Below are 24,174 nucleotides of genomic sequence, written 5' to 3'. Positions count from 1 at the left end.
AGTTCGTAGACAGGCGGCATGTTAAATTCGGAGTTAAAACGAAGAAGTTATGATCTACAAAAGTGTAGTGGCACAACCGTAATTTTTGCGATGTCAGATTTTAAAAAGCTGGACAGCTTCTCTCTCTCTCTCTCTCTCTCTCTCTCTCTCTCTCTCTCTCTCTCCTCCTTCGTGAAAACAGATTGGCCACTTTGGCTTGCGTTTTCTCCTCCGTCCGGCAACGCCATGACCCACAAAACGTTTGTCTCTTCCTCCTCTTCACATCTATACCCATTTCCACCTTCGAAACTCAAAGATTGGTCGTGATTTCGAACTAGAACTGAGCAAAACCCTCGTTTGTCACCCGGCGAAGTTCGTGAGATTTCCGGCGATTCCGGCTGCAAAATTCGTCGAGTGAGGTATGAAACTTCATCCCCTCATCATACTCTACCTGTTTATGTACTTAGTTTGGATCGATTTTGACGTTTGACAGATCGATTCTTAACCCCATTTTTTGGCCGACGGTTCCGGCTTCATTTCGGCTAGTTCCGGTCAATTTTTGACCATGGTCCAAGAACCAAAAATGCTCCCCTAGGTGTGCTTGATCTATTGGTATAAGTATTGTAGGGTGTTTCGAGAAATTAAGAAGAATAAGGAGCCAAAAGTAGAGGCTTAATGTGACAAGCAAGGGAAACTACATGCATGCATACTAACTCAAAGTGGAATCGATTGGTATAAGACTTATCATATGATTATTTTATTAGCAAATTTGTCTTACCCCCTTCAAATTCAATTTGACTTACCTACAACCCTTCACTTTTTGCTTCTATAAATAATACCCTGTTTTTATGAACCAAAACCCATGACTAGGATCCAATTCATCAAATTACCTTATTAAGCTACATATCTGATTTATTATGATTTTTAAGTTCCCAAAATACCCCTATTTACAATTCAACGTGTAAGAGGCTGATGCTTGAATTTTTGGTCCCCCAATTTATTGTAGTGATACTCTCCAAAATTTGTGTCTGCAATTAATTATCCATTTTGATTATGGGGTTGATTTTCTTAGTCAGACGTTTTGATTATGGTTTTAGTTTGGAGATTGGTGTTTTGATTAGGGTTCCTAAAGGTGGGTTTTTGGTTGAGGGGTTTCTTTTGTTGCAGTTCAAGAAATTCCATTTGAAAATTCCGGAGCATTCGACACCGACTAGCAAGAGTGAGTGGTATGCCGCCAAATAGTAGTTAAAAAAGTCTCTCTCTTGCATGTACATGGAGCCCTATCGATTGTTAGTCCTAACCAAAGCAAAATTGGTTATCTGGGTATTAGTTTACCTACACGAAATAGATGGGTACCCATGGAGTCAAATAGATGGGTTTGATTTTTGGTTTTTTAAAACCTGATTTTGTACCTACAACATGCAGGTACCCAATTACTTTTGAAGTGGATGGTTATCTGCCGTCAAATAGATAGGTTTGATTTTTGGTTTTTTAAAACCTGGTTTTGTACCTACAACATACAGGTACCCAGTTACTTTTGAAGCGAAATCGAAAAAGGGATTAAAGAATAGTGTCTAACAGGTTATATACCTACAAGTATATTTAGTGTATTCTACAATCAAACATGAATTCTACCTAAAATGTATGTACTTGTGTATCTTTGTATGTATATGCACATATAGAGTTATACGTAGCAACATTATAACTTATACCAGCTGTGGTTTATACTATTGAAAAATTTAGGTATTTTTTTACCTGCCACAGGTCAAAGTTTACTAGATGAGGTATCTATTTACTCACCAATGTTGCTCTTGCTCTTTCTATGCTTCTTTATGCTTTCTTTAAATACTACCAATTGGTTAAGAGCTTTCATAAAATTGGTTTTAAAGACAAGCATGTGTTGTTTATGTATTTTAGCTTTAATAAGTTTTCATATTCTTTCGATAAGGAATTTATTGAACTTGCGTATACATAATGAGAAGGGAGGGATATTATGCATGATTGATGGTCTTTTCACTTGCTTTGTGCTCAGTCTGTCTTCCCCATAACTTTACATAATTAACTTGGAACATGTTTTCTTGCTTATCTGGACTCATTTTTTAATTCATACGTCTACCGAGATGAATTTTCACGTGCCTGCACTGCCTTGCACTGCAGTTAAGGTAGTTTCTCGAAGGTGGCTTGTTGATCTTTTTTACTGTTTAGGGTTCTTTCTTTGTTTAGTTTCTATACCTTTGTATGGTTATCCTAAAACCACACCCAAAATTACACACCCACGACGCCAAAATCGTTCCCACTACCCAACCATTTCTTCTTCCCCACTCCCTGCAAAGCAGTCAACACTAACACTCAAAAACCTTCCACATTTATCTTTGAAAATCGACGCCCAGCCTAGACTTATGATGATCAGACTAGACACCAAAACTCATTTGCACTCTGTTATCATAGGTAACATCAATTTGACTTCCTTTCTTACGAAAAAAAAGGCATTACATTGTGGAACTTTAAATTCATTTCATAGCCCAGAGCATGCCCCACTTGGGGCTACCAGGGAGCAGAAGGACCAATCTGTCCTTAATGAAATGAGAGGGAATTAAATTGGCGAAAGCCGACCCATTTATTTATATCGTTTCACTATTTGCAATATGTAATGTTTCGTGACTAGTATTGGATTGGATAATTCACCAAATTTAAGCTATGTTGGAAGAGGAAATGTAGGTAGATGTTAAGGATTTTTCATTTTGAGGGGATTAGAAGGGATAACTTATAAAGTGTTGTTATCCTATTATTTGAGTGGATTGCATGGGATAAGATTCCTTCATGAGTGATCCCTCTTCTACCTTCAACTTGGACAACATCTCTTCATTTCCTCACTCAACATGTCTTAAATATATAGTAAGTTATCCAATCCAATCCTAGTCACCAAACATGGATCATGGCATAACAACAGTAATATGATTCGAGAGTGTAGTGATCCAAACTGAACTGCACCTATTGTAAGACCCGTGTCTTGGGGAAACAAGAATGGTGAGCAATCCCACGTCGCTCGGGGAGGGAAAGGTGGAGTGCTTTAAATGTGTGGACACTTCTCTTCCTAGCACGAGGCCTTTTGGGAGCTCACTGGCTTTGGAGTCGTGGGAACTCCGAAGTTAAGCGAGTTGGGGGCTAGAGCAATCCCAGGATGGGTGACCCACTGGGAAATTGCTCGTGAGTACCCAGAAACAAAACCGTGAGGGCAGAGAGGAGGGCCCAAAGCGGACAATATCGTGCTAGGGGAGTCGGGTCGTGACACCTATACTTAAAGTTAATTGACAAATTTAGTAAACAAATGGACCATTTTGGTATTTACCACAATTTATATTGTACAGAGCCATGGTCTTAGGGTTCGTCATTGCGCCTAGACTAAAATTTTTGGGTTTGGGTCGAGCTTTACGGGTTTTTTTATTTTTTATTTTTCAAGTCGGGTGAGGTTTCATAGGGCTTGGCCTGGGCTCACCCATTGAGCCGTGCCTAGACATGCCTAATGGGCCTAACGGGTGCCGCCATGGGCCTAAATGGATCGGGCAAATTTTTTTTTTCTAAGTCTTTTAAATTTTTTTTTTTACACAATTTTTTGTCAAAATTGATGGATACATAGTCTTCTCTTAAACAATAGTAAAGGTTACTCAACCTAGACCAAGCAATAGCCAATATATTTTTAAAAAAATTATACCTAAAAATGAATCTTATGAAAATGTGTTACTTCTATCCCAAACTAGGATTGAAATCATGAAAATTAAAGCAATTTGTGCCATTAGAATTAATAAAACCAAAATAAGCTTTCAAATTCTTTATTGAACCATTAAAGTTGAACTTGACAAAAAAGGGGCACTAAAAGATATAGTGTATATATTGCTTATTTGTTACAAAATTTTAGACAACATTGAAAAATTAACTTAATTTATAACATGTGTAAACAAAATAAGAAGTTTATTAGTTTATTATACATATTATATTATCTATATATATAAAGCAAAAGGCAAAGAATGGCGAAACACTGAAAATACCAAAAAATGCCCTTGGTTAATGCAAACATTAAGAATTGAAATTATTAATTAAATAAGAGTGCTGCTATTTCCACCCCCCAGTCCTATTTCCCCACCCACCTTATCTTCCCACCCACTATGTAAATTTGAAAAAACATAATCCTATTTTTACACCCACCATTATTCCTAAAATACCCTTTAATTATTAATTCAAGCAAATTCTCCTTACTTCCATTCAAAGCATGCTTCAAACCTTCAACCCCTGTCAATCAAAACATGTGGGATCCTCTGTAAAGTATTATTAAAAATTAAAAAAAATTAAAAAAATCACTCTCAATGTTCATCTTCTCTCCATCGATCGAAAACAATAACGGAGCAAATGGAACAGAAAGCCTGTGCCCTTGGATTCATAAATTGAGGAGAAATCTGATGGAATTGGATTGGACCCAACTGGAAATTTTGAAGCTTTATTAGTTTATTATACATATTATATTATCTATATATATAAAGCAAAAGGCAAAGAATGGCGAAACACTGAAAATACCAAAAAATGCCCTTGGTTAATGCAAACATTAAGAATTGAAATTATTAATTAAATAAGAGTGCTGCTATTTCCACCCCCCAGTCCTATTTCCCCACCCACCTTATCTTCCCACCCACTATGTAAATTTGAAAAAACATAATCCTATTTTTACACCCACCATTATTCCTAAAATACCCTTTAATTATTAATTCAAGCAAATTCTCCTTACTTCCATTCAAAGCATGCTTCAAACCTTCAACCCCTGTCAATCAAAACATGTGGGATCCTCTGTAAAGTATTATTAAAAATTAAAAAAAATTAAAAAAATCACTCTCAATGTTCATCTTCTCTCCATCGATCGAAAACAATAACGGAGCAAATGGAACAGAAAGCCTGTGCCCTTGGATTCATAAATTGAGGAGAAATCTGATGGAATTGGATTGGACCCAACTGGAAATTTTGAAGCTTTATTAGAATTTTGATTTGGTTTTGATCGGGATGAGGGAGAGAGGGAGGGGTTGGGGTTTGACAAGGATGAAGGAGAATAAGTGTTTTTTTTTTAAATCTAAAGTCCTTAAAAGTCATTTTACAAATGAATAAATTTGTTTTTAAATTTTGAAGATAAGGTGGGTGGGGAAATAGGACAGGTGGGTGGAAATAGCAGCACTCTTAAATAAGGATAATATGGTAAATTCATACTTTTTCATATTAAAAAATTTTAAAATTAAAAGAAAAATCAGATAATGGATCATCTTTTTATGGAACACAACTACCCATTATCTTTTTTAATCCTAAAATAATTTATTTTTATTTTTAAAAAAGGCCTCTCTCATGCGCGAAAGCGCATGCGGAGAGGCTAGTTTTAATTAAGGGTAAAGGGTCTAAAACCCCCCTGGACTATTTGGCTTGTCGAAATGTCCACCCTGAAAAAAAACTTCAGCCAATTTATCCTTCGTATTAAATTTAATCGCCAATTTCACCCCTGCCGTTAGGTTTTCCCCAATTCCATCCAAATGCCCGTCAAAAAAGAATAAAATAATCTTTTTAAAACACAAGTTGAATAAAATATTAATAAAAATAAAAAAACCAACAAAAACTTTTCTTTTTCTCTCTCTAGAACCTCTGTTTCCCTTCTTCCCGATCAAACCCAATCCCCTCCTCTCTCTTCCATAACCACCATTACCAGCCACACTCACCATCATCACAGCACAAACGATGTATATATGGAGCACCGCATCATCCCCAGACCCAGCGGCGACTCCACAACCTCACCACAATCTCTCTCGGGATCATGTTCTCATGCTCCTCCCTGATGCCCACTACCACCCCAGCCAGATCCCATCCGCCCTCTTTCTCTCTCTCTAACCGGATACAACATTAGGCACAAAGAGAAAATTCCTGTGCTGGATTGAATTCATTCTTTGTTTTCAAATTTTTTTTTTTTGTTTTTGAATTTGCAGACATAGAAGCAGATAATTTATTTTTTGAAATAGGCGGGTTCGAGTTGATGGGGTGTTGGGAAGGATGGGGCGAATTCAATTTTGTAGTTGTTGGGCTATCGGCGATGAAGCTGGTAGGATGGGGATGAGAGAGGCCAGAAGTAAATGGTCGAGATTTTTCTGTGCATTTGAAGAGAGAGAGAGGGGTTGAGTTCCCGATCTGAGTTTTTGATTGGAGGGTCTGATTGAGATTTGGATCGGGTGCAGAGAGAGAAAGAGAGATGAACGGGGTTGGGAGACAAGGGCAGAGATCTAGTGCGGCAGGGGTGCACCACCAACGACAGTACTCCGATAACTTCTTGGAGACTTCGTCCAATGGCAGGTGGCTTCAGTCAACTGGTCTTCAACACCTTCAGTCTTCCAACTCCTCTGGTGCATTCAAAGCATCTCTCTTTCACTTTCAGCCTTTTTTGAAAAAGTGATCGAACCCTAAGAAAAAAGATTTGGGAATTGACCGTACGAAGGAAGCCAAAGGGGGCTGAGAAAAAGAAAAGTTTTTGTTGGTTTTTTTATTTTTATTAATATTTTATTCAACTTGTGTTTTAAAAAGATCATTTTATTCTTTTTTGACGGACATTTGGATGGAATTGGGGAAAACCTAACGGTGGGGGTGAAATTGGCGATTAAATTTAATACGAAGGCTAAATTGGCTGAAAAAAAATTTCAGGGTAGACATTTCGACAAGCCAAATAGTCCAGGGGGGTTTTCAACCCTTTACCCTTTAATTAAGTATAAAATGAGGTTTGAGAATGCATCAATTAAAACTTAAAAAAAAAGAAAAAAGAAGGGCATAGGTGGCTGGGCCAAGAGTTTCAAATTCTAAGCTCAAATCCAACCCAAGTTTAAAATGGGTCGAGGCAGACTCTGACCCATCAAGCTTTGGGCTACCCACTTTGACTTGAGTGCACGGCGGGCCAAATGATGATCCCTCCTTAAAAATAAAAAAATAAAAAAATAAAGAAGAAGAAGAAAGCAATGGTCATTTTTAGGAAGCGCACCAAACTAGGACCACCATTCACAGACAGAGACTTTTTGCTTCTGCTCTTTTCTTTTTGTTTCCCCCAGTTGTCATAGGACCATTCAACAAACGAGTAACAGAGGTAGAATTGGGGGAATTAGGGTTTTTGCTTAATGCAATCATTCGAAATTAAAAGTCCCATTTCTCTAAATCTAAACCCTTGAGCAATTTCACTGTTTGGTTCACTCCCTCGTAATTCAATGGTGGATCACTCAGACGCTTCGCCTCTCATCGCTCCGGCGCCGGTCGCCGAGCCCAGTGAGATCGACCTGGAAGCGGGCCCTGGTGAACAAATCCAATGCCGAATTTGCCTTGAAAGTGATGGTATGTCTCATCCAATTTACTTCTGTTTTATTACGTTTTGACAATTCGCTCAATTGGGTGTTTGGTGTCTGATAAAAAGATTATGGAGGAGTGTAGAATTTGTAAATTTGAGTTCATGTATTTCTGTTGGCTTGGATTTTGGAAAATTGTCATTTCTCTTTTCAAGTCAACTAACCAATTAGTCTTGCAAATGACAATGTTACAGAACTCTTTTCAGAGTGATGGTTCATTTACATAGTTAAAATTTATTGTTAATTTTAGGGTAAAAGTGTAAAGTTGTACTTTTTTTGTTCCTTTTAAATGCTAAGTGTTGAGTAAAGTAATGTAGCTTATCAGTGGGTTTTTTGCTTTCTATTTTTCACTCAGGTAGGGACTTCATTGCTCCTTGCAAATGCAAAGGGACTTCAAAGTATGTTCACCGGGAATGTTTGGATCATTGGAGAGCTGTAAAGGTTTGGTTGCCATCTATATTTTTGCTTCTTTTTCTTTTCCAAAATTAGTAATGTAACCCCATATTATACTATTATAGTTTGGCATGCAAGCTTAGTGATCCCATCCATCTACTATATCGTTTCTGATTGCTTCTTGCTATTATTACTAAACAAAGCCATGGTGTATGAGGATGTTCTGGAATTCACTAAAACCCACTTTTAGCTGTCATCTAACTATCCCTTTTGATTCTGGGACACTGTCCTTGTCTTTGAACTTCTAGTATTGGTGTAATTTGAATTTATTGAGAGAGAGAGAGTGATTCTGAGATCCTGTGTTCGCTGTCATCTAACTATCCCTTTGATTCTAAGGTGCTGTCCTTATGTTTGAACTTATAGCATGGGTGTAATTTGAATTTATTGAGAGAGACAGAGAGAGAATCGTGTCTGTGCATTTGTTTCTTTTACAAAAAAAAAAAAAAAAAAAAAAAAAAAAATCTTTATAAATTATAAAAAAAATCAGAATGCACATAGTTGCTATTTGGAATCTAGAATGATGTGTCATTTATGCACATTAAAATGTGCTTGTTGCAGTTAAAATATGAAATGAAGTTTATTGAAGTGCAGTTCCTTCAACACCAATGTCTCTAGCATAATGAAATGGAATCGACATATTGATGGGTTGCAATGTCATGATTCGTTTATCTCCTGTTGTGTTAAGAGGATATTTACAACAGTGTGTCTCGCAGGTGTAGGAACAGGTAGCAAATTAGTTTTTCTTTCCTTGTTACACGACTATTCACTAAGTTTTAGACTTTTAGTGTATTGCAGTAAGATCATCTGTGGAGAACTCAGAAGTGGGCTTTTAATAGTCTTTGAATAAGGTGTAGGATTTAGCTGATTAAGACAAACTAACAGCATATATACACATGTTCAGGTTTTGCTGCTCGTTAGTGGTTTCCCATCTGTATCTGACTATCTTGCTTTAATTTTTTCAGGAAGGGTTTGCATTTGCTCATTGCACAACCTGCAAGGCTCCTTACCATTTGAGAGTTCATGTTATTGCTGATAGAAAATGGCGAACCTTGAAATTCCGATTCTTTGTCACTAGAGACATTATTTTTATATTTCTGGCCGTTCAGCTTGTAGGTCATTAGTAATTTACTTTAGTTGCTTTCTTCACTTTGATAGCTGGCATTGGATGTGCATTTTGAAACATTTCTATTCATTTATGCAGGTGATTGCTTCATTGGCATATTTGGTGTATCTAATAGATGGTTTCCAGCAATTCTGGCTTCGTCTTGCATGGGGTTTTGACAGTGAGCTTAGTTTCTACTATATATCTGGTAAAATCTCAAGTTCTTATGTGAATGCTTGTACTAGAAAAATAAATAGTATGCAATGTTGTTATACGTGTATGTGTCTTGTTGCCCATGTTGGTTACTATATATTTGTTGTGGTATTATATGCATGGCATCTTAGTCCGAATTCCCTCTGTTTGGTGATCGATGTCTGCTCAGAACTTTATCACTGTGATTGTGATAAAGGTTTTTGAGATTCTTATGTTCGTCAGATTGTCCAGCAAAAGAAAAACGAGGAAGATCACACTTCTAAGATACTGTTAGATATTTAGATTTGATTTGATTGCATTAATACACTTATTTTACACTTTTAAAACATCTTTGGTTCATTTTCATGTCTTTATTTAATTAAAAATTAAATTGAAAATGACATAGTCAAAAATAAAAAATATGAAGATTTAGTAACATGCTATTGAATCAGCATGTGAATGAGAATATGCATCCAAACACAGTAAAAGAGAAAAGGGGAAAAAAAAAAAACCCAGTAAGCAAGTAAGCTAGTTAGAAAAGAGAAAGAATAAGAAGAATAAAGAATATATATTGGTCTGTATATGCATGTATGCATCCTTACATCATGTTTTCAGGAGGGTAAAAATGTATCAAATGTTTTTTTTTCTTCAACTCTATCCTTAATTGCCATGGCAGGGACCTCTGTATTGCTACCACTTAGTGGTCCTGGGTTCTAACATACCTGTTAGCGAGGTCGTGGTTCAGTTTTTATAAGAACTTTTGGACCTCATGGCCCACTACAGTATTGCTACCAATATTAGACCAGTGAGGGCCATAGAATCAGTGGGTCCTGTTTGGGTATTTAAACACTGATCAAGGCCTGGTCATATTAGATAAGTTTGGAAATAAGATCACTACATTTTAAGATGTCCAATTGATCAGTAAAATAGAGGTGGAAAAAATGGAGACTGGATATGGCTTTTAAAAATTGACCAGCTGGATTCTTTGGAACTTATTGTTTTTATGTGTTGAAGGATGCTGATTGAAAGAATTGCCATTTATGTGCGGAAGTGGTGAATATTTTTAGTTCCCAAGCGAGCACATGGGTTTGTTCACTCGCTTTCATGTTTTCAGAATTCTGATAAGGTGGTTTCGCCAAAGTCATGATCTTTTCATGGTCAACTGTTTATGAAATAAGTTTGTGTTTGTCACCTTTCTGAAATTAAAGAATCAGTTTAAGACGGTCAAAGTTTAGGAAATATATAATAAGGATGTGGAAATACAGTCTAGTAATACTTTCTGTAGCCATGTTGAAACCAGATAATTCTTTACCCCTAAGAATAAAACGGTAAAAAATCAGAGAGGGAGGTGACCTGCATGGTGTACTGAGTGGAGGAAGGCGCAAACTGAAGGGAAAGTAGATTTATTCATTAGTGTGACTGGGTTACAGATTTGTTATGGAAGATCATGATGAAAACCATGCTGTTAGATAATCACATTGGCACTTTATTATTTTGCACAAAAAAACAACATTTTGAAGATAGTTACAATTATGTATAATTAGATAAATTTTTCTTTAATGATTTTTATTTATCTCTTACAACTTGCTGTTTGCGTTATGTATATTATTTCTACATTTTACTCTGTTTCTCCAATCCTTGTGGAAACTCTTGTCTTCGTGTAGTGGAAGTTTCTTTGGGTGGAGTGTCATTGCTTTAAGTGGTTGCTGGTGGAGATTTTTTTATTTCTTATGGTTGAAAATCAAGAAAATTTATGTTTCCTTTGAAAATGATGAAATCTTGGTTGTGGCTGCTTGTTATAAATTTACAGTTTTTTTCCGTGGGAATTAGTTGATTAAAACTTTGTAATATAAATTTACTCTAATGTTAGGGCACATGCTTGCTCCTTTGTTCTCTGCAGTAATACCTCTTTGCTTTTTCGGTTTTGGAAATTGACGTACTTCTATTGTTGAATACAGGAGCTCTGTTGTTTTTCGCTTTGCTTGGGTTGTCTGGGTGCTTCATTACTTGTTATGACCGAAGAGTGCGCAATGATTTGGCTCAGCCTTGTCGAGAATTATGCCTTTGTTGCTGTCAGCCTGGGTATAAGTCTACATTTGGAAATCTTTCACCCAGTTGCACACATGGCTACACATGATTTGATTCTTCTGACTGTTTACCTGATCATCATTATCATCATATTATCACCTCTAAATGGAATGGATTAATTAATCCTGTATATTTACAAGGGAGTGTTTCTATGATATAGATCTATAGATTGATAGCACCGAATTAAAACCAAAGGCACTCTTGGAAGAAATTTTTTCAACAACCTTTATCTTTGAGAGGCCAAAACAATTTTGATAGGTTCTGATTTGCATGAATGTCCATTCAGCACTGTGTTATTTTGTGGCATTTTTTGTTATCTATTTCTGTCAAGCTTATTAAATTTTATTTGGACAATTTTCACACCATAGAACCCTGTTCAATATGTGGCAAGGGTCGGAGAAGGGCAATCACTCATTCTTAAAACCAGCATTCTTAAGACCAAACGCATACCCGTTACCTTTTATCATTTAACTGCTTCGTTGGCAGATCAGGACAAGTGTTTCCTGACATATTCAACAGTATACTAATATGGTTATTTTGCATATTTTTCAACAAAAATCATGGTACTACCACTTTTTGTTGGCGCTATTTACTGCAGATAGGGTTCGTGCATATTATCATAGACCACACTTTCTACTTGTAATTATCATGATTCAAATGATGTATTAGGTATTCACTTTTTTAATTAATTACGTTTTCCAACTTTCTTCCTTTGTGCTCAAAATCTTATTGTGGAGGTGAGTTTGGTTCATGCACAACATGATGCATTAAATATTTAATTACTGCTCAATACTATATTATTATTAATATGAACTCTCTGGAAGTTTGGAAATGTGAGTTGACACCTGATGACATGAACTTAAGTCTTGTGTTTGTTTCTTTGTTTTGTTTTTTTGGTTAACTGCCTGAAGAGTTGGATGTTGTATTATCTACCACAACCTAAATACTTAATAGTTTGTGTGATGCAGGACGCATAGGACCTAAATTTATTAGTTTCCTAATGTATTTGTTAGTTTCCTAGATTCTCTAGTTTTCCCAATTCTAGTAGGATTTCTACTTTTCCAGATTTCCAGATTTCTAGTTTTAAGTTTCCTATTTTATTTGGGCTAGGATTTCTGTTTAAGCAAGGGATTTTTATCCTATTATGTCTAGGTTTAAGTTTTCTATAAGGGTATACTAGTGATTTGCCCCCTGAACTTGTACCTAATTTTCAATTAGCCCCTTATCCTTTTTTTTTAGAAAATTAATGAACCGAACTATTTTTTTTCGCCAATGTGCCCCTTGATGTCAAAATCTGGCACTTCCCATCCATTCTATTCTACCGTGAAGTTGGAGGTTAATTTTGTAATTTCGTGTCTCCATTGAGCTGAAGGGGATCTAGGGTTTAGGAGAAAACCCAATATTACGATATGAGTCCTTACCTGGCAGAGGTCATGGAGGTCATGGGTCACAGAGGTGGAATTCACAATTATTCCATTATATGACAAAAGTAACCTCCATCTTGACGGCAGAATGGATGGAAAGTGCCAGATTCTGATGTTGAGGGGCACATTGGCGAAAAAAATAGATTGGGTCCTTAATTTTCGAAAAAAAAAAGGATAGGGGGCTAATTGAAACTGAGGTACAAGTTCAAGGGGAAAATCACTAGTATACCCTTTCTATAAATAACCCCATGTAGTTCTTTAAAATTCAGATTTGAATGTTGAGTAAACCTTTTCCTAGAACTCTCTGATTTCGTCCCTTCGATCTATATTTCTTCTCCTCGATCTCCGATATTCTTCTTTGTTCTACTGTTTCTGCCCTTTATCTCGTCTTTTCGATCTATATTTCTTCTCCTCGGTCTCTTATATTCTTCTATGTTCTATTGTTTAAGTGCTTCATCTAATACCTACGGGCTGTACTACATCATTGTGCTACATCTATCCGCTCGATTTATCTGCTTAGCAGGAGAAAATTTCCATTCATTGGTTCGTATGACAATTAGGGTGTATTAATTGAAATCCATGTTTACAAGGTCATTCATTTTTACACAATTCCTGCAGTGTATGCGCAGACTGTCATTTACCAGGCACGCTTTGTATGTGGACTGACTGTACCACGTGCTGGGGTAGCTGTGCAAGTATGGCAGGTGAATGTGGTTGCTTGGGAGGTGCTGGTGAAGCAGGGCTGCCAATACTATTTATAATGGCTCTGATTGTGCTGGGACTTTTTACAGTGATTGGCATATTCTACAGTGTGCTGGTAGCTACAATGGTTGGACAACGGATTTGGCAGCGGCATTACCATATACTTGCAAAAAGGATGCTGACAAAAGTGAGTTAGGGACATCTTCCATCATTTTGTTTCTTTTTTTTATTATTAAATATTTTTTTGCCATGCTTTTATATTGTCTGCACACTGCAACACTATAAATTACCATTTTATCGAGCACTAAGTCAACAAGTGAAGCTCAACAACTGAACAAAGTTTTGTCCTAATTACTAGGGCCTAAATTGTAGCCGAATTCAGTAGAGGGACACCTCTTGCAGACTAAAGCATACATGATCAAACATGTGATTGATGAGAAATAGTTTAGTTAAAGATATATTCTCTAAGGCGAAAGATGATTAAACTTTGAATCTACCTGCTTTTATAAGGTTGTCCTTTCGTTACCAACTGACATGCATTTTTTTTCTTTTTCATTTTTTGAAAAAGAAACACAATTTTACTGCTTATAACAATAAAACACAGTGGTGGCCAAGATGGCCACAAAAAGAAAACATTTTGTCTTCTTGTTCCCTCCATTGGATTAAGATGCGTTTCCAAGGCCCCTCCATTGTATTATAACATGTTAATCATGTCTTCTTGTCCCATTTACGGAACAAGAAACATTTAACTTCGGGATCTTATGTCCTCTACTTAGCTTGATCTGCGAGTTGTTTTCAACGAATTAGTGGGTTTACTTAAGTCCGTACTGAATGGCTAAACAGATTTTTGCATACACTAGATCAACAATTTATCATTTCTGGATGTTTTAACGCTTCTGGATCTTGTCATTACTGCATATGTTACCAGATATTTATTTGAAAATTTATTTACTCTCGTAGGAATATGTTGTCGAGGATGTTGATGGTGAGATGACCGGATCTGATTGGTCTCCACCGCCTCTCCCAACTGAGCATATTCAGCAGCTGAAAACACTTGGCCTGCTATAGATTTGAAGGGGTATTTTTACTATTCAAAATAACATGATATTGAGATGGACTGTCTTTCTATTTGGTGGGGTCAGTCTTTGCTATGGGCTTCTGAGTCTCATTCGCTTTAATCTAAAATGAGTATATGGTTTCTGGAAATATCCCAAAGTCATTTCTTCCTGGTTGAGTTATATTTGTAAAATTTTGTACGAGAATTTGTGAAAAGTGTTGCCTCTCTCGCTTGCCCTCTCTATCAGTGTAAGAAATCAAGAATAGGATATATCAAATAACTAACATGTATATCAATGATGCTTTCAATCCATAAATTGCTACTAGAGAACTCTTTTGCATTTCTTAGTTTTGGGGAATGACTGAATTTTCCCTTGGTAGTAAACATAACACCGTTTCTGCTATCTTTGTATTTGGTTTTGTTTTGTTTTTTTTTTTTGGGGCAGCAACATCAATAAGAAATCTGATGTGTATAGCTATTGTGATGAAGCAGAGCCTTCCCTAGATTGTTAAGGTTAGTTAAATACTCAACCAAGTATGATTTCTCCAACCAAACAATGAGGGGTCCGAGATAAGGTTGATCTTTATATGTGCTTCAATATAATCTTTTTTATTCATTTAATTATTATCAGGATTTAGCCTAACAGATGGTATATGGTGTGCATAACAGTCTGTTCAAGAGAGAAAAAAAGGGTTAACTACATTAAACACCTGGGGTGATTTTAAATTGGTACTCGGTCTTCGAAACCCTACGAACCCTTACCGAAACTCACGAAAAACTCACAAACCCCTTTGTCACCAACCGTGCAATGCAAGACTTAATTTGAGCACTATATGAGCTAATATTTGAAGTCGAAGACCAAAATACAACTCCGAGCCTGTTGCTATAATTAAGCCTTCCAAATAATATGCACACATTTGAGTACTAAAGACGCATCGCCTAAATAACTTAACAGCCTAACACAGATAACTTACCGTAACCATTCCAAAGACCGACAAAGGAAGGTTCGAGGTGTGGTTTCCTTAACCTATGGTTTTAGGCTTGTTTTATCTTTCAGTGGGTTGGGCTAGATTCTTAGCACATCCATATTATTTCTCAATCGATGCCTTTTAAATCCACCGAATATTCGGTGCAATGGATTTAATCTGTCTCAAATGGTCAATAAATCCACTTTCAAAATCAACTAGGTTTTGTCTTCTTCAAATATGACATCAATAATATATATATTTGTGATGCGTTTGATACTTCTCAAAAATAATTTAATTGTAACGAAGTCGGTGGTAGATCATTTGAATTAAATTAATATTTAAGACAGGTGTTGGCACTCCAGAGGTGAGAGTGGAGGAGGCTTCCACTTTCAGCTTTGATTTCAACAGGCGCTCTACCATTAAACAATCAAAACAAAGGTACCTGTGGGAACCCAATAGCAAGCGGGTCATGCTAGGGAGATCAACTTAGGATACCAACTTGTGTACCAAATCTCTAATAGAGATGGCGCCCACCAATACGATGAATCCCACGCTCTATTAGAGAGTTGGTACATAAGTTGGTATCCCAAGTTGGTCTCCCTATCATTTTCCATAATAAAAATATTATATATAAAAAATCCACAGGAAACCAAACCAGGGAAGCCATGTTCAAAACCACCAAACCAACAACACCACCCACATTATAAAAATAAAATAACATAAAATAAAATAAAGGTGTCAGAATATTAGCCCACTTACCTCTAATCCTTATCCACTTCTTCATCTGTTTAACTGCCACTTCTGCATCTCATCTCCCTATAAATATTTGTCCCAACATGATCACCTTCTCCATCAAATTCAGTCTGTGCAAAACCATTTTGAAAGCAAACCACTTTGAAAGCAAACCATTTTGAAAGCAAGTTACAGGAGAGAGAGAGAGAGAGAGAGAGAGAGAGAGAGAGAGAGAGAGAGAGAGAGAGAGATGGCAGATATTGCAATTTTGGTAGCTGAAGAGTATGAGAGGAGGGTGAAGAATGCAAGGAAGGCTGGGACTGCTGAAGGAGATCATCAGCTGGAGACTGACTTGTTTTCCTGCGTTTCGGTTATGGCTCACTCCCTCCACAAGAAAATTGGACAAGAAAAGATGGAGTTTGTCAAGTGGGTTATGGAGCCCAAGAGCCAGATTGGTCTTGAGGCCTCCAATGGCTTCTTCTCTGCTTGAATTTTCTTTGCTTTTTTCTTTTTTGGGATCTTTTTATTTATTTTCTTGCTGTACATGTAACATGTAACTTGATATGCAGCTTTAATTTCGTTTTCATTTTATCTTTTTTATAATTCAGATCATCTGTACATATTATTTAAAATGTTGTGAATGAATATGATTTTTTATTTATCGCAATTTTTTTTTTTTGTAAATAGGCTTATTATCATAAAACGTCCCTGACGTTTGCGAAATTATCACATTGCATCCCTAATGTTTTTTTGTATCATTAATGGTCCCTAACGTTAATACATGTACTCTTAAATAGTCTTTCTGTAAAAAAAACCGTTAAATCTAGGGGTATAATTGTCAAATCAATCCAAAATTATAATTTTTTTTCTTCTTCCCTTCTCTCTCTCTGTTTCTCCTTTTTTTTTCCTCCACTCTTTCCTCCTCTTTTCTTCTTCTTTTCCTTCGTTGTTTCTTCTTTTCTCTCCCTTTTTTTTTTCTTCTTTCCTTCTTTGTTCCTCATTTTTCTTCTTCCCTTCTTTCTCTTTTTTTTCTTTTTTCTTTTTTCTCTTTTTTCTTCCTCTTTCCTTCTCTCGGGATGGTGATTTGGGTGGCTAGAGTGCTGGGTTGGTGGGCTGTGGAATGGGGCAGGGAGAGAGTTGCAGAGAAAGTACATAGAGGGGGGGTGGTTACGGAGGTCGAGGTGGTGGTTTGGGTGGCTAGAGTGGATGGGTTGGTGGGCTGTGGGAGGGGGCAGGGAGAGAGTTGCAGACAGAGTGGTGGCTTTGGTGGTCGGGGTGGTGGTTTGGGTGGCTAGAGGAGACAAAAAGAGAGAGAGAGAGAGAGAGAAGGGAAGAAAAAAAGAAAGAAAGAAGAAGAGTGAGCGGGGCCAGGCGGAGAGAAAGAAGAAAGAAGAAAGAAAAGAAGAGAGAAAGGAAGAATTTTTTATTTATTTATAGTTTTGGATTGATTTGACGATTATACCCTTGGATTTAACGATTTTTTTTACAGAGGGACTATTTAAGAGTACCTGTATTAACGTTAGGGACCATTAATGATATAAAAAAACATTAGGGATGCAATGTGATAATTTCGCAAACGTCAGGGATGTTTTGTGATAATAAGCCTTTGTAAATATCACGAGGTGTCTCCATACTCGAATGGTGAAATTAATCTATGTTCTGATTGTGATTCGGCTTACCTTGGCCACAAAGTGCTTCCAACAATGAAATAGATGCAAATGTCTTTACATGTGCGTGAGATTTAAACTCCAATATTGCTATTAAATCAGAGAAAAAAAAAACACAGGAAATGAAAATTGTGAATTTATAGAGTGGAATTTTGAAATCAATTACCTTGTGATTGGGATGGTTTGCCTCCTCTTTTGCTGCTGCCGACACTCGAAAAAGATGTAACTTAAATTGAAATATAAGGTATAGATGTGGTTTTTTAAACTATAGAGATGAAATTGAAAATGCAAACAAACTACATGAACTCAAAGCGTAATTTAGTCAGAAGATTATTATAATATTCAAAATTCCCAAAGCAGATGTAATTTGGACTTTTTTTTATTTATTTAAAATGTTTCTTCAATGTCGCATTGCTAGGCGTGAACAAATACGTCATACATCATGCGGAAAGTTTATCTTGTTGCTATTTGCATTTTTGAAAGAATTACGGTTCAGAAAATGTTTCTAAAGATACTTCCACGTCACAAAAGTTAACTCGTTCTTTTAATTGCTATTTTAGTTGCACAAAACAAAAGATCTAAAGTAAGAAATATCTTCCACCTCTATCCATGTGGTCATAGGTTCGAAATCCCAGGTACCCAATTAATGTTTATGTAAACCCTTTCCCCGATCGCTTGTACTTCAAAAAAAGAGAAAAAAATCTCGTTGCTTAGCAAACGTTACCAAAAATAAAAATAAAAAAAATCCTCCTTGTTCAATCTCATATCTCTCATTTTTTTGTTCTTCAAGAAAAAGAACTATGATATGTTTTTTGGTACAATAAAAAGGACTACATATGTTGACCTATGATCCTTTTCGGCCAACTTGGTCAATTTATTCGAATAGAATAATTGACTGGGCCGAGCGGAAGTGGTAACAAAGACGTTATTCTTGGTTCACGTGTGTGTGGCATGCCAGTACCACGGTCACGAGTGGTCGTGGGTACGAGCGATTGTGGTTGGGATAGGAACAAATTCTCGGCCACCAGGTTCTAGGCCTCAACCACAAGGCCTTTAGAATGAGCGTATGGTTGGATAGTGTCATTGAGCTCGTTAGCTTGGTGGTGGCACTGAGCTCGGTAGCTCAACAATTTCAGATATCTTAAGAAATGCAAGTATCCTAAGAAATTTGGATGAATTAGATGGTGCTCAAGAAATAGCTTAAGAACTGCGGATATCTTGAGAACTTCTTGTTGATATATTGAATGAACGATCAAAATGAGGAATGCCCAAGAACACACAACAGTGGCTGAGTTTGGTTTAATGAGAGTTACACTAAATCCTAAGGAAAAGCATTAAAAATTATGAAAAAGGGCACACTTACAAAAAAGGTAAGGTCCAAAAACATAAAGGGGCAGTTTGTCCATCCACATAAGGTGTGCCTAACAAAAGCACCACAAAAAGGCCAAAGGCCCAAACAAGGCCTTCAAAAAGATTGAACACCACATTTAAGACACTTAACTTTTCCTCACCCAAATAATGTGGGATTGTGGCACCACTCCTCCCCTTGGAGACCCAATGTACCAGTTGGGAAGACCTAACTCTCTTAGTAGATATTGTCCATTTTGGGCCCCACCCACATAGATTTGTTCTAGGGCCTTCAAGCCCAAAAGCGTCGTACTAAGGGAGACAGACTCTGAACATATAATGCACTTAACTTTCCCTCACTCAAGCGATATGAGGCTGTGGCACCACTCCAAGTCATCACATAGGTTAAGGGGAGAAGCTCCAACCACATAGAAATATACAGCAGTAAAAAAAAATTCCACCAGTAAAACCAAAAATCCCTCATAACATAGATATACAAAAGCACAAATTCAACTACTCGAGATTGTCGTGATTTTCGTCACTATATTCAGTATATTTGCACAGCTACAATGAGGACAAAAAAACAGTGTGATTGCTAGTGAATGGACCTTATTATATATATTAGTCCCCTTCCATAAAGGGATCCCTCAAATAAAATTATTTGAGAGACACCTTTTGACCTTTTGGGGCCCAATTTGAATACTTTTCAACTATCCGAATGTCTATTTTTTAAATCTTCATTTATAGATCATTCTTGCAAAAAATTAGACAAATCGGTAGCCATTAAGACAACTCATTGTAACCAACAAAAGAGACGAACATGGTACTTCAAGAAAGCACTAAAATGACAACAATTAATTGAGTGGTCAAATGATTTCATAATCAAGTGATTTTTTTTTTGCATAGATGATATTTGAATAAATACCTAAAAGATAGACAGTTCGGATCATTGAAATTCATTATGGAATGGGCTCATAAGGGTGTCCCTCAAATCATTTGAGGGATCCCTTCCCTCAACTATATATATATATATATATATATATATATATATATATATATATATATATATATATATATATATATATATATATATATATATATAGATTCTCCTATGCAGACGTGAGGACGTTATTATCGTTCGCACGATAATAATGTGTGGACGTCCATATGAGAGAATAACTATATGTTTGCACGTTATTACCGCGTGCCATTGTAAATAGGGAGAAAGACAGGTAGGTGTAGTAAAAAATACATAACGTCCGAATGTCGGCATAGAATAGGAGAATTTATATATATATATATATATATATATATATACACAACAATGAATCCACCTACTATGTTTTAACTGGCCCACCATTATCTTTCGTGTTAATATATCATGAGTGTCCCTATGGACAACAAACAACAAGTTCATCTGCTAATAACTCAAGTGGAAATGGCAGTAATGGGTTTTACTAACTTTATCAGGAAGGATCCCTAAGCAGATTGCACAAGACAAGAGTATTTGTGAATACATGGTACAATTAATAATTTCAAATTTTAATCTTGCTAATAAACTGCGGTTGAAAAAAGCAATTTAATGCTCTTGCAAACTCCAATTAGCCAAACAGTGCAAATAGTAGGTTAACGTTATTGCATTAGGTGTAGAACTCCAATATTTACCTACCAAATATACCATCAAATTTACCTACCAATATTTTATATAATTATTTGAGGAACTATCATTGTAAACTTTAGTAAGTATATATAACTTCTGGTTTGGTCACTCCACTTTAGTTCACCAAATCATATCTACTTTGTTTGACCCTCCGGCATGCCAAAGCTTACCAGTTTATCTCCAACCAAACCCAAGTTCCTAAACTTTGGACATCCAAGCAGTGAATATGCAAGAAAATATCAAATGAAAGCAAGAAGTTATTGGCCCCAGCTTAACCCCACTTGAAATGCGTAAACAAATGCGTAGGGTCTATAGAAACACAAGGATTCAAGACAGTGTCACAATCGAAAGATCACTTTGGATAAGATATTCATCTCAGAAAATCTTGTACTCAAACTGCTTTTGGATAATTCAATGTGCTTTCTATATATAATTTTATGCAATAGATAAAAATAACTTGCACATTTAGTGCTTTTGGAGAAAGCACCTCTCTTAAGAAATGCTGTAATGTAAACATGTGCTTGAAGCACTTTTGTTCAATTTTTTTTTTCTAGGGAAGATAATGGAAATTCATTCATTGAAATAAAGGTTTACATCTTTCTCAAGTGTTGGGAGCAGCCAACTAGGAGGCAAGCAAACCTAATCACATGAGACAGAAGATTTAAATGCAATTATTCAGCTACCAAACTAATAGCTTTGTGGAATTTTTATATGTTTTTAACAACACTATTACGAACAAAAAATTTACAAAATGGTAACCCAAAATATACTCCGTAAAAGGCTACATAAAAAAATTATTGTATTTTTTGTTGTTGTAAAGAAATGATTTTATAGAACCAAAAAAACCCTACAAAAATCTGAAAAGAGCACATCCCGAATGATATCAAGTCCCGATACCAAACGGACTCAACATACAATTATAAAGCAAAACAAGCTAATCTACGGCAGTGAATAGAAGATAAAAAACAGGAAGGGACCAGTAAAATTCATGCTTTAATATTTTATGTACGTACATAGCTAGGGAAAAAAAAAGGAAAAAGAAAAAAGAAAAAAAAAAGAAGACATAATAATTCTTACACGAGAAACTCTGATTAGAAAAATCTATGTAAGCTGTTACCCTGTAACGAAGATAACAAGAAAATAAGCTCCTCGTCGCTGCCATCATATTGTACCTGATTTCTCAGCCGATGATAGCTAGCCACAACATCGTCCGACAAGACCTTAGTCCGGCAAAGAGGACACGTGGCCCAATACTGTTGGAGCCACCTGTCAAGGCAGTCCTGGTGGAATGTGTGCTTACATTTGAGCTGCCTAATCTTGTCACCTTCCTCAAACTCTGATAAGCAAACTGAGCATTCTGTTGCCTCTGGCCTCACTCTCCTCAATTTTTGTGTGTAACAAGTCGTTGGATTTTTTTGCTCTATGAGCTTGAGGTATTGTGTGGTAGTGATCACACGTTTGCTCGAATTTGGATTGAGACCGGCAATCGAACGGACGAGAATTATGATTTCGAGGATGAGGAGAGTGAAGAAGATTAGGGTTATGGTGTAGAGGTGGGAGAAGAATTGAGAGAGAGCTCCCATGGCTGCCGAAGACTAATGAAATGAAGACAGAGGGTGAGGTCAAGTTAATACAATGAGACTTTTTGCCTTTTTGGATATAACAGCGAATGTGGGCAAGTGCAGTGCCCTTGTGTGGTCACATCTTTAAATATCTCATAGAATTTTTAGGATCTTCATGTTTTGGATTCGAGGGTTATGGGATTTTGGTACAACCATAGTCAAATTGTGACATGTGGATAGAAAAGAAAAAGAGAATGTAATATCACTATAAAAGCGTTAATTTTTGGCTTAATTATAACAATACCCTCTAAAATGCATGACATGTATTATGTTTTTGCACATGTGGCGTCACGTGTCATGCTTATAAGAAAAACAATGAGTCTTTCACAAACCACACTAGTCAGTAATCTACATGGAAATTTGACTGATTTGATGATGAACAAAGTGAATACTAAAAGGCAATCAACAAGGACTAGTTCAAATGATTAAGAGCATTTGTCTGTGCATCCGAGGTCTTTGGTTTGATTCTTTCCTCCCACAATATCACTCGTATAAATAAAAAAACCAAACAATCATGATTTAATATAAAAAGAACCATGTGCTTCTAATTAAAAAAGAAGAAGAAGAAGAAGAAGAAGAAGTAACCAAACCTTGCCAACGAAGTTTAGTTTGGTGGAAAAGGGCATTGGTTTGCAGACTAGTGGTCTTAAGTTTGAACACTTATGACATTTTTATGGAGTCTAGAGTGTGTATGTGAGAAACCTTGCTCCCCCTTCCTAACTTTGGCCTTAAAAAAAAAAAACGTTGATGATTGTAATTTGATGGGAAATAATTTCCCATGTCTTTCCCAAGAGATGAGAAATGAACGATTTCTTTCTCATATTTGGTAATGTTGGGCAAGTAACCATGAAATACCACTTTATTTCCTTTCACATGTTTGGTTTGCATAGAAATGTAAAACAAAGTTTGTTTAATTTTCTAATTATACCCATATGAAATCAAATAAAAAAAGAATGTATTAAATGTAATATTGTAATTCTAAATTATTAATGGGGACAAAATGGTCATAAAAAATGTGCATTTAATGTTGACTTATTTTCCCAAACTTTTCCATGAGGAGGGAAAACAAAACGGGGCCAAGGGGAGAGGAGGGCTTCACTTTTCTCCCTACTTTCCAATGTGCCAGACAACCATTTCTCATGTATGGACTCATCAAACATGGGAAAACAATTGATTTCCCATCTCCAAACCTCCTTTTACATGAACCAAACGGGGTCTAAGTGCATACTCATTGATTCTATATCCTAAGATATAAAATAGTAACCTCGTACGTTTTATAATTTAAATGAACAAAGTGGTAACACCACCATCATCACACCATTATTATTATGATTTGGTTAAGTTTAGGGTGATGTAATTCAAAACATTGCATTGGTGGAAAGGGAAATGAACGTGAAGGGCAGGTAAGATTAGGACATGTCGTTGCGTTTGTCATGTAATGGGTATGGCGTTCATATGGTGGGCCGGCACAGCTGCCTCCTCTTGTTGCTTTCACTGTTTTTTTTCTTTTTAATCTTTGCACAAAGAAATTGAAAGAAGCCAAATGATTGTCAATTTGATTGGCAATTTTAGCCAATGCTCTCTCTCTCTCTCTCTCTCACCATATTCAAACATGGAAACCATTTTTAAACGGAGCTGTCTTACTGCTTTGCACGTCTTGGAAAAAATAAAAAATGAAAAAAATTTCAACGCGTTCACTTGTTACAATGAAAGAGGTTCGAACTTTTTTTTATATAATCTAATTTCAAACTATTATTTCCACTTTTTCAAAAGTGTAAGAA

At 36.3% G+C, this 24,174-nt stretch overlaps 2 protein-coding genes across 2 annotated transcripts; one reads left to right on the top strand and one right to left on the bottom strand.

Moving 5' to 3' along the window:
- Nucleotides 1-7,005: 7,005 nt before the first annotated feature.
- Nucleotides 7,006-14,727, top strand: LOC110773612 (RING/FYVE/PHD zinc finger superfamily protein). The gene is made up of 7 exons (XM_021978141.2): nt 7,006-7,368; nt 7,735-7,820; nt 8,795-8,941; nt 9,034-9,142; nt 11,085-11,208; nt 13,257-13,527; nt 14,301-14,727. The coding sequence occupies exons 1-7, from the start codon at nt 7,245-7,247 to the stop codon at nt 14,406-14,408; spliced, it is 969 nt and encodes a 322-aa protein (XP_021833833.1). The 5' UTR covers nt 7,006-7,244; the 3' UTR covers nt 14,409-14,727.
- Nucleotides 14,728-21,725: 6,998 nt separating this feature from the next.
- Nucleotides 21,726-22,456, bottom strand: LOC148293740 (putative E3 ubiquitin-protein ligase XERICO). Its single transcript, XM_088254401.1, has one exon. The coding sequence runs from the start codon at nt 22,352-22,354 to the stop codon at nt 21,863-21,865; it is 492 nt and encodes a 163-aa protein (XP_088110527.1). The 5' UTR covers nt 22,355-22,456; the 3' UTR covers nt 21,726-21,862.
- Nucleotides 22,457-24,174: the final 1,718 nt, after the last annotated feature.

This window comes from Prunus avium, chromosome 6, assembly GCF_965620075.1.
Source record: "Prunus avium chromosome 6, drPruAviu1.hap1.1, whole genome shotgun sequence".
In the NCBI taxonomy this organism is placed as follows: Eukaryota; Viridiplantae; Streptophyta; class Magnoliopsida; order Rosales; family Rosaceae; genus Prunus; species Prunus avium.
This window is presented reverse-complemented; position numbering and strand designations above follow the sequence as displayed.

Excerpts from the sequence above, each read along its gene's own strand:
- LOC110773612 (XM_021978141.2), top strand. The coding sequence starts at position 7,245 with ATGGTGGATCACTCAGACGCTTCGCCTCTCATCGCTCCGGCGCCGGTC. Across the intron at positions 7,369-7,734 it reads AATTTGCCTTGAAAGTGATG|GTAGGGACTTCATTGCTCCT; the intron begins GTATGTCTCATC and ends TTTTTCACTCAG. Across the intron at positions 9,143-11,084 it reads TAGTTTCTACTATATATCTG|GAGCTCTGTTGTTTTTCGCT; the intron begins GTAAAATCTCAA and ends TGTTGAATACAG.
- LOC148293740 (XM_088254401.1), bottom strand. The coding sequence starts at position 22,354 with ATGGGAGCTCTCTCTCAATTCTTCTCCCACCTCTACACCATAACCCTA.